Source organism: Benincasa hispida, chromosome 7 (assembly GCF_027475165.1).
Source record: "Benincasa hispida cultivar pf3 chromosome 7, pf3_genome.v1.1, whole genome shotgun sequence".
NCBI lineage: Eukaryota > Viridiplantae > Streptophyta > Magnoliopsida > Cucurbitales > Cucurbitaceae > Benincasa > Benincasa hispida.
Genome location: NC_143484.1, coordinates 38,855,983 through 38,872,199, shown reverse-complemented (window position 1 = coordinate 38,872,199; position 16,217 = coordinate 38,855,983). Strand labels below are relative to the sequence as shown.

Below are 16,217 nucleotides of genomic sequence, written 5' to 3'. Positions count from 1 at the left end.
TTTCATTTTGACATCATTTCACCCTCAAAATATTTAATTATATTACTTTATAATTATTTTTCTATTCTTTAAAAAAAATTATACTTTTGTGTCGAAATTTACATACACATTTACAATATACATTTGAATGTTGTATTATTTTATAGAAATGATAATTAAAAATAGTTAACTATAGTCTAGTTAAGCCAAAATCAAAGTTTCGTTAACTAATTATCACAATTTCTATCAATTTCCATAAAGATTCCTAATATTTCTATTGATATTTCCATAAAATCAGAACCTCGATATTTCGAACCTTTGAATAATAATGCAAAAAAAGAGGTCGGTGTTAAAAGTATAGGTGGCAGCTGGAAATTGGATTAAATGCTAATAAATCCTAAGCACAAATAAGCTGGTGAGATTACCAACTCTTAAACAACCCTTTAATTTTACGCCATCCGAAAGGTTAAAAAACCATGAATTTTAGCCAGCAGTCACATACACACCCTCCAAAGTAGCTATCAAAGTAAACATAGTGACCATAGCCACACTATAAAATAGGAGAAGTGCGGGGAGTGCTGAGCAACTCACCATAAAAACCTTCTTTAACCAAAAGCACTTTTGAATCAAAATTTGGGTCTGCCTTGTTTTACCTCTCCTTTTGCAATGAAGACTGTTTCCATTTGTGTGGCCATCCTCCTCTCCTTGTTTTTGCTTGCCAACTTCTGCTATGCAGCAGAAGAAAATGAGGCTGCCTTTCTGCCTGCCCAAGGTATCTTCACTAATTCTTTTTCTTCTTTTTAGGTCATTATTGACAACATGTGGGAGTTGAGTTATTCTCGGGTTAGCGCTTGGGTCACTTTAAGGCATAAATGCTTATTTTACACAACTCCTTTTGAAGAACATCACAGTTCTGTTTTGCTATACCTGTTAATTTGAACATAAAATTCTAGTACAAGGGCCAAGGAAACAGTATCTAAGAGCATTTCCATATTTTCATTATGCAGGTGCTGATATGACCAAAAATGGAGAAGAAACCAAAGAAGAGAAACTCAAGTATCTTCCTCACCACATACCATTCTACAAGAAGCCCTTTTTCAAGCCAATTCCTCATCACCCAATCCCCAAGAAGCCATTTCCAAAACCACATTATCCACCAGTTTTTCCCAGCCATCCTTGAAAGTATCCTCAAGCTTATAATGTCATGGAATAAGAACACATGTAGTAACCTTAAACTTTAGCATGGTTTCATTTTAGAAGTAAGTTTATAAATGAAGCTTTCAAGCTGGGAGTCAAGAAGTTATATGAAGAAAACAATAACTTGTTAAGGGGGAAAATAAAGATAGATTGAGCTTCCTATACTACTCATTTATGTTACTGTTATGTTCAAGGTGACGTGGTTGATTATGCAATGCAGCAATAAAAACAAACAATGTTGAGTCTAGTGTGTATTTTGGTCCAATATAATATATTCATATTATCTTCACTACAGAGGCTATGTGCATATCCAATTTACACTTGTTTATGACAGCTTTACCCCTTGCTGGAATTCAATCACAATCACACTTGAGTGACTGTTTGGGAGCCAATTTTAGAAACATTTTTTTATTCTGTTTCTGTAAACAAAATTGTTTACTAGAACAGTGGTTGGCTTGTGAAAGTAATGAATCAACTTAAAAAAAACTGAAAGAAATGGTTTTAGATGTTCTCAAAAATTAAAGAAACGCTAAAGAAAATCAAGTTATCAATGATAACAAAATAAAAAGAAACTACGAGAAAGTAACTTTTTAGAAAAAGTAATCCAAACATGTTTTAATTTTCAGAGGAAACCATTTTTAGTTAAAGTTCTACAACAGTCCTTAATGAATCTATAACAATGCGAAAATTTTGACACAGTACGAACACTATGATCCTAATAATTATGCGCACATGTTAGCATGAACTTAGTTATACTGCTGTGGAAGAATGCTCAACTCAACATGTTTCTTCATTTATTTTCCTTTCGAACTGCAACTTCAGTGAGATTAATGTTAAGTATAATTTATAGTCATAAAGAAGATTTGGCACCAATAACTAAAAGTCTTTTCATCTGTTCCGAAATAACCAGTTAACAAGAAAGGGTATCAACGATTAGACAACAGCCATGAATTCCCAAAATCAAAAGGAAAATCAAAGAAAAAATTCACTTTTTTTTATTAAAAAAGAAATAGTTTGATAAATGTTAGTAATAAATCAGAAACCTCAGACATGAAGCAAATTATAGGGAAAAATAAACTAAACAAAAAATAATAATAATAATAATAGAGGGAAGAAGAGTTATTGATCAGTTCCATAGTACCCATGTAAGAGATGGGAAAAGGAGAAATGCATGACAGCAAGTTTCTGGTGGAACATGAGAAATTCCTTCTTCTGCTAACATATGGATTAGGTGTTCACAAAATATGAATGTCAATTAAATTCAGGTCAAGCAGAAATAATATTATCCTCCAAGGAGAATAATGAAAATGATTAAAAAACCTCTGCCACTTTTACTAGGAAAATTTGATGCAGATTAAATGATCATGATAGATGACCAATTTTAGAAAAATGATAATGAGTTGATCAAAGAGTATTATCATCAACTATTCTCATAGGACAACCGTCTAGCGCTACCACATTTGGTTGGCCAGAAACCTCCTAGGATATTAAATTATAAGTAGGTGGCAATCATGACTTGTATTCATTTCCTTTTAGCGCTTTTATTATTTACATGACCTTTATTGAGCATTAGGCCATCCTAGTGTAGCTTGCAAGAAGATAGGAACACAACCTTGAATGAAGTTAGCCTTCAACATGTTAATGGAACACTTTGAGCCATTTTCAACCAATAATAAGCTATTTAATAATTAGGAAAGGATGCTGTTAGCTGTCAAAAAAAGTTGTTACATCCATCTTTTGTTGTAAAAGAAATAATTTTATTGGTTAAACAAGTTTTTTTTTTTTTTTTTTTTTTTTTTTTGAAACGTGGAGTAAAGAGGAGATAAAAGTATATGATTTGGTTTTTTTTTATTTTCTAATGGGAATGGCTTCCTTTTGAGTTCTGTTTCGTGGAATAATATCTTGCATAACTTAATAATTATCTTGCGAGTGTTGAATATACTCAGACTCTGTTTATTCTCTTGCAAACCATTTCCAAATAAACATTTAGTTTCACATTTGACAAAGGTATTCTGAAAAGTATTACACAAATTTTAATAGTGTTTAAATTGTAGTTGTAGAATTTGAACTTCTACGGCATGAAAAGTTTGTTCCCAGTTCAAAAAGTTTGTAGTAGAATGTTATAGAACAAGTGTTTATTCTTTCTTTTCATATATCAACAAAAAGTTCCTTTCTTGTTAGCAGAATGTTAAAACTCACTTTTAAAATTCATAATTTATTTCAATTTTCACCCATTAAGAAATCCAGGAACATCTCCTTGTGTTACAGAGAATAGATACTATTATATCCTTAGATGAAGTATTTCCATGGCAAATCTTTGTATATATCATGGTAAGATTTGTTTCTCATTTCTCTACGCTTATAATCCTATTTTATCTTGAGCTCTCTTTTCATTAAATCAACAAAGAGTTTAGTTTCTTGCTATTAATAAAAGTCTTGTTTTAGCTTATCGCATCCCTTCAAAGGATGTGCTTTAAATGATTCAAGATAATTTGGACATGCACCAGGCTGATTTCCTTCAAATCATACCTAGACAAATGGGTGGATTATCAAAATTTTCTTAAGAAGTTTTAGGCCAGCTTACTTGTATGGGAGTTTACAAACCATCTGTATCTGTCAGCTCTCAAGATCATTTTTTTTCATTCTTAATAATTATGTCTTCAATTTTCGTTGTTAGCTTATTTACACACTGTCCAACTAAAAGCAGATCTCTACTTTCGGTGAAAGGTTTGTTTCTTGTTAAAAAGAAAGGTCTATAAAGTTAAGAAAGCAGCAAGATAACTAACAATAAATAATCATTAATCCGAGCAAAATCTGAACAAACCCTTACAAAAGCACAGCCAATGTATGATCAGTGGTTAAGAAATTATCTTTCACATACAAATGTTTTGAGGGAGCAGTGTGATCAAATTGAATAACAATGATAACTAATCAGAAAAGGTGGTTGAGGTTACGTACCTTCTTTCTTCTTCAATCCCATCTACTTTTGAACCCATTAAAGTTCATTGAGATCATGAATTTCAACAAAATATCCCATTTTCAAGAAACCAATTCCAAAATTCCCAGTCCGCCTTTACCAAAAGTTCACCAGTGTTCCTCCACTATCCTTGAAAATATACTCAGTTTGATATGCTAAAGATACTTTTAGATGATATGATATTAAATTTACCTTCACCCATTAACTTAAGCTTTTGGGTCAACCAATGATTAAGAGATACGTATTATGAAAACCAAACTTCAATATAATCTTCATCATGTCATCGAACCTTTAATAAAAGCCTTTACAGGCTGGAATATAATAGAAAATATACTCATCATGATATGCTAAAGATACGTAATATAGTGTTAAAAAAATTAACAATAGAAGAAAAATCATGAATGGGGAATTTGACCATAGAAGTTTCTGTACCGTTCATTATATTGTCATGGGAAACTCAGAATGCTTTAAAGTTCCCATCATTTTAAATCCATGAAACAATTTGGAAATTTTTAAAAACATTAGACATATTAATAGGATGATTATGAATCACTATGATATCTCTATTTAGAACTCAGAAGCATGGAACTACACAAACAATCCAAGAGGAACAAAAGATGACCACCTAATGAACGTATCACTTCAATTATTATGCATTCAATGTTCAAACTCAACATGAAATCGTATAACAAAAAATAGTCAGGAAATACAATTGTAATCAATAGATTTGATACTTTTCCATGAACCAGCTAAAGATCCAACTTTATTGGATGCTGACATCACACGTTCTTGTTCTTAAATGGTGGTCAGGAACAAACTCAAATTTGTTTTTCCACAAAATTTATTCTAAACTACTTCCTACGAAGGAGTCCATCAAAGTTGGTAAATCTTGAAATCAAGTTGGGATTACCAGTGGCTGTGTGGAGGTTGACACCGATGCCAGTAAGAAGTCCGGAGGTTGTAGGCAGGGCAGGCAATAAGCATCAGCTGCTTTTTCATAGTTAACTTCCAACTCGTTGCTCTTTTTGTCAAGTTCATCATTTTCCATAGCCTCCTAAGCAAAGCAATTTACCCAACTTTTATTATATGGGTAAATAATACAGATACTACGAGACATATTCTACCAAACATTCCTTCCTTAGCTTCTTAGACCTTCAGTTCTCTGAGCACAAATGCAGCATTAAAAAAATAATAATGATAATTTTTTTAAAAAAAGAACAGATATTTCCAGGCTTCCTGCAGTTTTTAAGACTCAAAATATTCAATCAACCCAACATATATTGCTTGAGTTGAGTTGATATAAAAACTTGTCAAATTCCTTTTGTAAACTTTGCCACAAGGAAGCTAGTAAAATATTCAATACCACAGCTACGTGATTCAGAGTGGCGACCATTGAAATCTCTGTTCTACTTCGAATAAAAAATTAAAAAATACATGGGTATGAGTTACCTGTATTGGATAGCAGTGAAATGTAGGAAGAAATCGACTCTTACAGTGCTCGTTGAAGTATAAAGTTATCAGAAGTAGTGGAATTGTGGAAATGGAAGCTGCTGGCTTGGACTTCAGTCCAAAAAGGCCAATCATGGTAACTTGCATTAGAAGGATCCCTATTATTATATAGTGATGAATGTGGGGCCAGTATAGCCCAAATGTATCATACGTGGTTGCATAAACGTCTTCAATCTGCAAGAAGTAAGCTTAATATAAGTTATTTAGAACCTAGATGATTGATCTTATATAACCTTGATGTTATTTTATGAAAGGGGAAGATTGAAGAAATTGACAACTGTGATTAAAATCCTAACCGTTGAATCAATTAACAAATGGACAATTAAAATTAATAACGGCCCAAAATTGGGACAAAGGACCAGTTTCCACTCTTCTGTTTTAGTTTACAGTAAAATGTTTAGAAGATAATCCCTTGCTCCAGAAAAGAAGAAATATGGCCAAAGCAGGACCATGAACATGATTCTTCATTCACAAGTACACAAAATTAACTGTTCCTAACTTAGGCTAAGAACGCATCACCAGTAGAAGGGTGGATCCGACCTGTGCTCACCATAGGCGAACCGATCGACCCAACCCAAACTTTCAAAAAAAATCTATTTTTGTCCCTTTCACACGGGTATAAAAACCATGCAACTATTCGCATCACACTGATGTGAAATGCATCACAAGATATAGATGATTCACACACATACAAAATAAAAGAAAAACCCGTTTGGGATATAAGACTAGAGAGCATTAACCTGATTGACATATACAACATAGCCCAAGCAGAAGTAGCCAATGAGAATTGGAAGCAGTAACGGTGCAACAACTGCATATACCATGCCAATGAGTAGGAAGAGAGAGATAAAAGGGATAATTCTAGAATGTGGGAGAGAGTATAAATAAGCTTCTTTCTCCTTTCCACTGCAACATATACATGACTTTAGAAGATCCCATGATAGTAAACCAGGTTGAAGAATCTCTAAAGAAAATCCTGATAAGCCATTTGTCAATATATACGTCACAAAGAAATCAGCCTGTGACACAAAGAAACCAACCTTCAACCAATAAAAATAGTTATTGCAAAATTCATATTAATAAACTGGGTAAAAAATCAACTTATACCCTTCAACCGGGAGTTGTATCAATTAAAATCTCAAACTAATAATTGTATCGAATTAAATCCTAAACTTTCATAAGTGAATCAATTTAAACCCTCTATTAGTGATCTATAACTATTTTCACTTTATTCCATTTAAAATCAACTCTAAATCACCTAAAATAAAATTATTCTTCTCCCAACATCTCACCAAATTCATAAGAAAAAAATACTATGCAATTCTTCTTGAATAAGTATAGAAAACTAGGGGAAGATGAGTTGATGAAAAACTACTCATATTAATAAAAAAAATAAATAAATAAATTTATTACTATCTATTTGATTCTAGTGTTTATATATAATATTATGTTAATCCCTACATATAAAAAAGACTTATACACGTGTGAAAGTTGTGTATTAATGATTTTAAAACAGAATTCTAATGGAGTATGTAAATTAATTCATTTAAGAAAGTTTAAAGTTTAAATTGATACAATTATTAGTTTGGAGTTTTAATTTATGCAACACCCTAAGTTTAGGGGACTATATTGATTTGTTTCTCTAGTAGATTTAAAAATGTAGATAATGGAAGCAAATAATTTTGTCCAAGCATGCATGCAATTTATTCAAGAATCACATACACTCCGGAAGCAGTGTAGCAGTCAGAAACTATGAACAAGAGAATAGGCATACTTGAGCAGATACAGCACTTGCAAGATGACTGGGGAAGTTTTTAGGATGTGTAAGATATTCTTCAATTTCATCAAGTAAGGATCCTGATATCAAACTCAAAAAGAACACATTTCCCACCAGAAAATAAAAAACCATGTTACAAGCTTTTATCTCCTCTTTACTCCTTGAAACACAGCCTGCTAGTTTGGCCATCGCAAGCATTGCAAAAGGGACCACATATATAAATCCGTTTAGTATTGCACTAGGAAGATAACCCGTCACAATGGAGCTTAATCCTGGTCTGAAGGAAAAATTGATACATTAGAACCCTCGTGGATGCAGTCTACTAAATAGGATAGCAGAAAGAAAATCTGATGTAGAAAGAATACATAGAAGAAGCAATCTTATTGGTTTAATGATATGTATGTTGTTGCGTAAGCACATATCATTCAGATTTTCAGATAATTACACTAGCTCTCAAGGTTTCAAGAAGTGATGATCCAATGGAAAGAGATCTAGTAAGCAATCAGCCGCAAAAGTACAGTTTTTACTTAGCTACAAGCATTAATTTTTGCCGCTTATTTGTATGGCTGTAAGTGGAATGGTGACAATGGAATGACAGACTTAAACCTCTTGCCATCATAACACATCATCCAATCAAATGAAATCAATAGTTATATGAAAGAAATAAAAAACTGTACTAACATAACATTTTGACCAAACGAAAAAGAAAAACTATGAAAATGGACAATAGGAGTTAATTGGAAAAAAAAAATGAAAAGAAAAGAAAGAGGAAAAGAAAACAGGATTTATATTCATAAGACAAGAAATGCCACAAAAATAAAATTACATCATGTTTATTGCCATGGCTGGTGGAAACCACTTCTTTAATTTCTCAAATTTGGCTATTCCTTGAACAGCAGTAACCGGGATTGCAAAGAAAATTGTAAGAAGGGATGCTCCAACAATAACTCCAAATTCATGAAGGGGCAAAAGTCTAACAGGGATTGCCAAATTCTTCCATGATACATCCCTTGGTTCTGGAGCCAACTCGGTGATCCACAAAAGAGGATTTAAGGAGTGTTGTGACTGAGAAGCCAATGCAGCACCCAAACGGGACTTGAATGTAACAAAGGCTACAGGAAGCTCCTACATAATATGAAAGAATCAAATGATAAAGTAGTGTACTATGTACCCGAAGAATCCCCATATTTTAAGTTACCAGAAGGGTCAGGGTAGTAGCACGCATATCACACTATCATCTAATACTATCATTCAACGTAAAGAGATGTGATGAACTACTTTGCCCTGGGAATATCAAATACAAAGCACCTGGTCAGTAGAAAGCATCTTATTAACAAAATGACAAGATTTTTCCTACTTTTATAGGTTAAAATAATGATCATAGTCAAGTAACCTCCAATATCGATTACAGATTACCACTGAAATGTAATAATTGAATCTGGTAAAATTACCTTGTGCTTAGATGCAGTTTGAACCTGCAAGTTATGAATTATATCATGATACTTCCGAAGCTTTTCCTCAAGGAGAGCTATCTTCAAAGCATTTTGCTGAGATGTATATGAGAGCAAGGGTTCTCGCTTATCATTCTGAGAACCAAACTTTTTTCTTCCTTCCTCAATCTTTCCCATGATAGACTTTGCCTGCTTCTGCAAATAAGCATCTACATCAGATGATTAGAAGTCTTTAATAAGAACATTAGAGTAAAATAAGAACTATATCTTAAGCTCTCAAGAACTTTTAAAATTACCAACGAATGGTCAAGCTCCTTTACATCAGATAATATTTGATAAGAATGATATGCACATGGATGATACTTTGAGAAGAAGTGCTCAACACTACACCCATGAGCCTTGTGTTCAATGCATAAGGGAACTTCACGAACTAGAAGAGTAAACTGATTAGGCCCTTGTCTCATGCTCTTAAGCTGTTGAATTCTTTTAACCAATATCCCCTTATACTCCTGAAACAAATCGATGGATGCAGTTAACTCTTGTTTTCCACGTATCTAATATACATAAATGCTTCTTCAGGGTTAGTAGTCACCTTATGCAAGAGGTATATTCCATAAAATGATATGAAGCATAAACATGAAAAATGTACCCAAAGCCTGTGGAGAAGGAATAAATCAATAAAGAATATAGATGCAATAAGTCAGGTACTAGTTATACTAGAGCTGAGACATTGTAAGTTAGTCTGATCTAACTGCTTCTGTCAAGTCCCAGCAGTTCAGTTATGATCTGCTTTGTTGGTTTAGACTCTGTACAAATGAACATTTAAGTGATGCGCAAAATTAAACTCGATAATTGAGTGTGAGTGTGATTGGTTGAACACTAATTTCTTCATTCTTTCTGACTAGCTTAGCCCAAAAGTATTTTCAAGTTAACAGAGGCAGATTGACATGCATCAACGTGGCTTCAGCTTCCTAAAATCCTAGTAGATTCAAAGAATTTTATACTCTAGAAGGACCAAATATGTTTATATTCATCTGAAATGCCAGAGAGTCGGATGCATTGTATATACAGCTAAGGCAGTATTTGCCTTCACAGCCGAAACTATAAGCCAATTAACAGAATTAACCACCTAACCACTAACTGTCTACTTAGTATAGTTCTGCTCTACAAAAGCCATTGACCAGATTATCAGCCATTGGTAGCCTTCCATATTACATACAATTCTAATACCAAATTTTACATTGACATTCAATTTATTTTATTTTATTTATTTATTTTAGTTTAACAATGGCAGAGGTCAAGGATTGAAACTTTTGGGATGTTAATAGGTTCCTTATCTATTGAGCTATTATGTTTGGATTGGTTATTGGCACTAAATTAACTTCAATAAAACAAAATAAACAATGATTTAAGGATTAAGTTAGATATTAACCTATAACCTATGAAAATGAGTAAATGAACTCGTTTTATGGAACAGTTTCTAATGAAACAGAAAACGTGGGGAGAATCGATACTAACCAGTCAGATCCTTCCCTGATATTGGATATTGTTAAAGAATCCAGAGAATGGTGGCTCCTGGACGGCTTATCCTGTCCGAAGTAATTTATAGGGAGAAGTACCACCAACCCAATAACAGAGCACACGGCAGCGAAATTTATGCTACATCCAGAAGCAAACCAGATTAGGTTTATCAAAGACCATCGCATATAATTCTTGAAAATTAATACTCTCTTATATCATGATGATTGAAATACTGGAAATGCTACTGACTTGAAACCAATCAATCGAAAAATTAGTTCAACTTCAAACGACGAGAGGATCAAATCATTTAAAGAAAATACACTCGCAAAGTTTGCCAAATGGTTTAACCCAATCGAGATTCAATAACGCTTAAATTCAGCAAAAACGAGGCTAGAGAGAAGTGAAAATGCCGAGAAATTGCACCCGAGCTTGAAGAGTCTGATGGTAACGAGGGCATCAAGGCCACCGGAAGAGAGTATTTCATCTTCGGAGAGGCGAAAAGCCCGAGGAATCCAAGCGACAGAAGGGATAAGTCGATGGAAAGTGAAAGGTTCAAATGAAATGCGGTGGCCGAGCGCGAGCCGGCGAGCGTAATATATGGCGGCATTTGATGGCTGCTTCTTGAGGATGGAGAAGATGGAGAGAACTATGAAGGCCAAGCCTATGTTAATGGCCGCAGAAGCGAACAAACTTCCTGGATTCATATTGTTTGAAGGAGCTAAGCTAGCACAATACGATCCTTAATCATCCCCGTCGAGAATCTGAAGCTACAGGAGAGAAAGCGGAAACCGCTGCCGCCCCCGTCGCCGTCGTCGATGATACGTGGCGGGATATCACATGCAAGGAGGTCGTGAACTAAGGCTTCGTGGCAAAACGTAACCGAAACTGGCGGCAAATTGTAGAGCAGAATCTCTGATTGGTAGTTCAATTCTGTCGTTTTTCCGATTAATTATTTAATTTTTAGGCAAAAACATTAAGAATTTTGGAAGTTTTTTTTTTTTAAGGCGGTTTTTAAATATAAAAAAATGAACCAAAATACTTATAAAATATAACAAAATTTTAGAACTATCAAAGATAGATGTTGACAGACATTGAAAGACTTCAATCAGACACTGATTGAAGTCTTTCAATATCCATCGTTATAGTACTTCTAAAATTTTGCTATATCTTGTAAATATTTTCAATAATTTTATCATTTGAAATAATTTTTCTTTTCTTTTTTTTTTTTTTAATGAATTTTGAGAGTTATAACAAACTATAACTCATAATTGATCAAAATGGTGCTTGTATAATGTTTTTATTTAATTAAGTTTTATATTTTTATTGGAATTATCTTTTAAAATCATTTATGCATCAAAGCTAAATTTCTTCTAAAATTGATTTTATAAAACAAATAATTAGAATAGATGAACTAATGATTTACAAAAGAAAATCTTAAGATATACGCATTTACCAATAAATAATAACACAATAAAATAAGATACTTAATATTCATATTCATGAAATAGGACTATGCAAGCAGACGTGGGTTAAAGTAGTTTTTATAATTTCATCTTTTTTATATTTTTATTATTGAGTGTGATGATTTAAAATTCTGACAACGTAAAAAAAAATACGTTAGCTATGAATATATATAATTTCGAAAGTATACATTTACAAATAATAACACAATTATATGTTTTTCGAACATATGAGATGTAGTAGTTTGTTTTTTATTTTGTATTTTATTATGTTAATAGATGTAGATTTGAAATTAAATAACAATAAGATAACTCAATGGTAATTTTCACGTATTCTTGAGGTCAAAAACTTCAATATCTATCATACTACGAAATTTGAAATTAGATGGTTACAAATATAAAATACTTTTTTTTCATTATTTTTATAATTTAAGTATGTTTTAAACTTATCAAAATAAGCATAACTCAAATGATATAAAAACATGTACTATCGTGCCTAAAATGAAAGGCTTGAACACATTCAATAAAATGGAGATAGATTATCAAATAAATTTATTTTTTAAAAAGGATGAAAAAAATTAGAAAATAGTAACGTTATCAATCAAGTCAAAGTTGCTCAGTTATGCTCATATGAATGATAACTTAGTAATTATTTGATGGATAGGTTATTCTTTATACATTTTTTTTTTCTTTTTCTTATATATATTCTTAATTTCTCCCCTTGAATTGGACCCTTTTTTTTTATGTACCTTTACTTCAAACTTTTTGAACAAAAAAAAACAATTTATAGCTTGCGTTTGTATATATATAAATAAAGCACAAACAAAGTCTCCATTTGGACTGTGGTATAGAATATTGAATTCATTAAGGAATGACAAAAGACGAATAAGACTTAATTTATAGTTTTTTTTTTAGATTTAATTTATAGTCAATAACGTGTGAACTCAAACTATTCTCTCTTTTTTTTTTTAATTATTGTTAAATTATAAATTTAAACGGACAAAAATAATTGGTTGCAAATATTAATATATGGAAGATATGTATGGTCATCTCCTTAAAAACATGTATATGAATCGAGAGTGACACATATATTGGCCACTTGGATATATAAATCAATTTAATTTAAATTGAAAGGGAAATTTAAATATTTTCTTTATATATAGTGCATAAGACAATCTCTCATTCTCTCAAAGGTTAGAAATTCGATTTCTTTTTTCTTTCTTTCTTTCTTTTTTCTGATTTTTTGTGGTAATTAGGTTGTTGTTCATTATGGCTTTTAATTTTAATAAGAAATTTATTTTTGAATAAATCTTGAATATTGTAAGTTGGATTAATTTATTTTTTCAGTACCAACATTCATATCTTTTTTTTTTTTTCAGGGAGAATATACAATTTATATCAATTGAATTATCTTCCGGTAAATTAGATTTATTGAATGAGTATATTTTCAGCACCATAAAAATGTCTAACTATAATTTGTTCTCGTTCCTTTTCATAATTTATTGGGAATTTATAATGGGTGGCAAATCTAAAAAGTATTGTTAGAGACATACTTTCAACGTATGGAAAATTGTAGATATGGTAAAGTTTTCAAATTTAAACTTTTGTTATTCTGTATTTTAATTTTGCTCTTTTAACACACCCTCTTTTTTATATATATATATATTAATCAACTAATATGACACATTTAAAGTATATTAGTTATATATTTTTTTCCTTTTTATCTATATACTTTTTGTATTTTTTTTTTTTTTTTTTTTTTGTTTACAACAATATGAGTTATTACTTACTTTAATTTTTATATTTGCTACATTTTTATATCCCTTTTGGAACATTTTTCCTTTTTAAATAATGTTGTTTCTTTCATTTTTTTAAATACAAAAGTACAATAGGTTGGAAAGATTCAACCTAAAGCTCACTGATACTCAGTTTAGTTTACTTATTTTGACAACTTGGTCGTGTTTGGAATAACTAGAGAAAAAATGTTTTTTTAAGAAAAATCATTTTTATATTTTTTTAGAACACTTAAATAACTAGTCATTTTCAATCGTATATCAATAGCGTATCAAGTGTATTGAATGTGTATCAGCAATGTAACAATTGTATCATGTGTATACTACTAGTAGTGTATCAAGTGTATATTAATAGTATATTAAGAATACCAAATGTATCATTTGGGATGAACTTGTTTTTTTGCTATTTTTACAAAAATAATGAGTCTGAATTATGGACCTAATTTTTTAAATTTATTTTGTCAAATCTATCGGAATACTTAATTTATTCTGATTTGATTTATTGATGTCTGATAAGAAGTTTGACATTGAAAACCAAAAGAACAAATATGTATACTTAAGAAATGAAATCTATATAGTGAGTTTATTTATTATAACTAGAATTTACATCTCATTATCACAAAGCTACATAATTTCTAACTTATGAACGTCTACTTTATTGAAACTTGTATCAACATTAACATATTATACTCTTTATTTGTATAGTCATTTCTTTGTATCTTTGAACTCAATTTATATGTCTCCCAACTTTAAATTTTTATTAAATGATCATTGATCAAATTTTGACTAGCTAATTAGATTTTAAAAAATGATAATTAATATGAAATTTCTTAATAGAGTAAGCTAGTTCGTCAAAGGGCTTCTGAACTACACAAATCCAATTAAAATTGTAAAAAAATCACATAAACTTAGTATATATATATATATATATATATATATATATATATATATATCCAAATTCATATATTGTTTTAATTTACTTCTAAGTTACCCAACTTCGTAATGATTGTCTAAAAAAATTCTAATCTTGGCTTATACTTTTATTCAGTCGAGTTACGTTCATTTTCATTTCTACCTTTATTATTGAATTTTGAATCTAATTTTCATTTGATCTAAGATTTCAAAATATTACATTTTTATGTTTAAAATTTGAGTTAGTTTCTAATTGATCTTAAGTTCAACTTTTTACACATTTACACGAGAATTTCATTTATGCCGACTTTTAGTTAATTTTATATAAATTAATTTAAAAACAATACAATTTCTATGTCATCCCAGCTCAAATTTTCTTCAATTTTAATTCACTATTTAAAATAATCAAATAATTTCATACAACTATTCTAAAACAATTAACTAAATTGACTGAAAGTGAGCATTAATAAAAAGAAAAATTTTCACAGATAGAAACAATGTTAAACTATTTATAGAAATAACAAAAAAAAAATTGATGAAATTCTATTAGTGTCTATCAATGATAGATTTTTATCACTCTCTATCCATGAAGATTAAAAATTTGTTATTTTGTGTAAATAAATTTCTTATATTTCTACTTTTAAAAATCCTCCTAATAAAAATACATAACTTTAAAATTTAAGGATCAAATAAAAATGGTGATAAAAGCTGAAAATTAGCGTGACATTTTGAAATTTTTTAGACCATACGAAAATTATTCTCAAATAAAAAGATTTTTCTTAAAAAAAAAAAGAAAAAGGGATAATCTCTCTCTCTTTTTGAACAAAAAGACTTGGTCAACGATGAGTCATTGTCATTCCATCGTATAAGGAAAGGAAAAAGAAACTACAATAAAAACAGGGAATTAGCTAAGCAATTTCAGCATATGGAACAGCCGTCCACCACTCGTACCTGATTCCTCCCTCCCAATACTCCAAACACTCAAATTTTCCTTAGCCCCACGAACCACTCACGCCATACAAATAAATTTAAGCCATTTTAAATATGAAAAATTTGGGTATTCTCTACCATGCATCAAAATAAGTATAATTCAATCAAATATTATCATGTAGTATTTTTATTTTTTAAAAAGATAATATTTTCTCTAATTTCTTTTTTGTGTGATAAAGATGTGGAGAGCACAAGAATAGATTGCACCTAATCATTGCTCTTTAAAATATATACTCATTTATTTTAAAAGTCAACATTTAATATTTAGTAATCAACTATGTAAACTAAATAATCCATTAAACTTTGTTTTAGTTCGAGAAAGATTTAAGCTACCAAGCTTTCCCTCGATTTATTTGTGAGTATCCATTATCACTACTTAAACTATATTAAGAGTTTCTTTTAATTATGTATATATTTAAAATTGAATACATATGATTCTTTTAACATATCATAAATGGTTAGATCAGAGGTTCAAATTTGTCGAATTTTAACCTGAACAAGCCTCTTTTGAACGTCAACAAACTTCCATTTAGACCTTTCTAAAAATGTATTATGTTAGATATGGGTTTAATGTTTAATATGAAATTTTCGAATTCCAAGTTTTAAGTCTACAGTTAGTCATATAACTGCAAGTCTTTGTCGTTTTTCTCT

The 16,217-nt window shown here is 30.7% G+C and overlaps 1 protein-coding gene and 1 long non-coding RNA gene across 3 annotated transcripts; one reads left to right on the top strand and one right to left on the bottom strand.

Moving 5' to 3' along the window:
* The first annotated feature begins 544 nt into the window (after positions 1-544).
* On the top strand, positions 545-1,470 carry LOC150035151 (uncharacterized). Its single transcript, XR_016530457.1, has 2 exons — positions 545-751; positions 987-1,470. It is a non-coding gene; the product is annotated as an uncharacterized LOC150035151 (long non-coding RNA).
* A 3,344-nt stretch (positions 1,471-4,814) lies between these two features.
* Positions 4,815-11,332, bottom strand: LOC120082146 (Early-responsive to dehydration stress protein (ERD4)). Of its 2 annotated transcripts, none has more exons than XM_039037388.2 (10): positions 10,835-11,332; positions 10,409-10,549; positions 9,483-9,546; positions 9,187-9,399; positions 8,891-9,085; positions 8,266-8,564; positions 7,437-7,716; positions 6,403-6,681; positions 5,603-5,836; positions 4,815-5,207 (listed from the first exon to the last, which is right to left on the bottom strand). In XM_039037388.2, the coding sequence occupies exons 1-10, from the start codon at positions 11,113-11,115 to the stop codon at positions 5,049-5,051; spliced, it is 2,145 nt and encodes a 714-aa protein (XP_038893316.1). In that variant the 5' UTR covers positions 11,116-11,332; the 3' UTR covers positions 4,815-5,048. The 2 variants fall into 2 exon arrangements, with proteins under 2 accessions (XP_038893316.1, XP_038893318.1); XM_039037390.2 differs by having other exon boundaries at positions 9,211-9,399; positions 10,835-11,262.
* Positions 11,333-16,217: the final 4,885 nt, after the last annotated feature.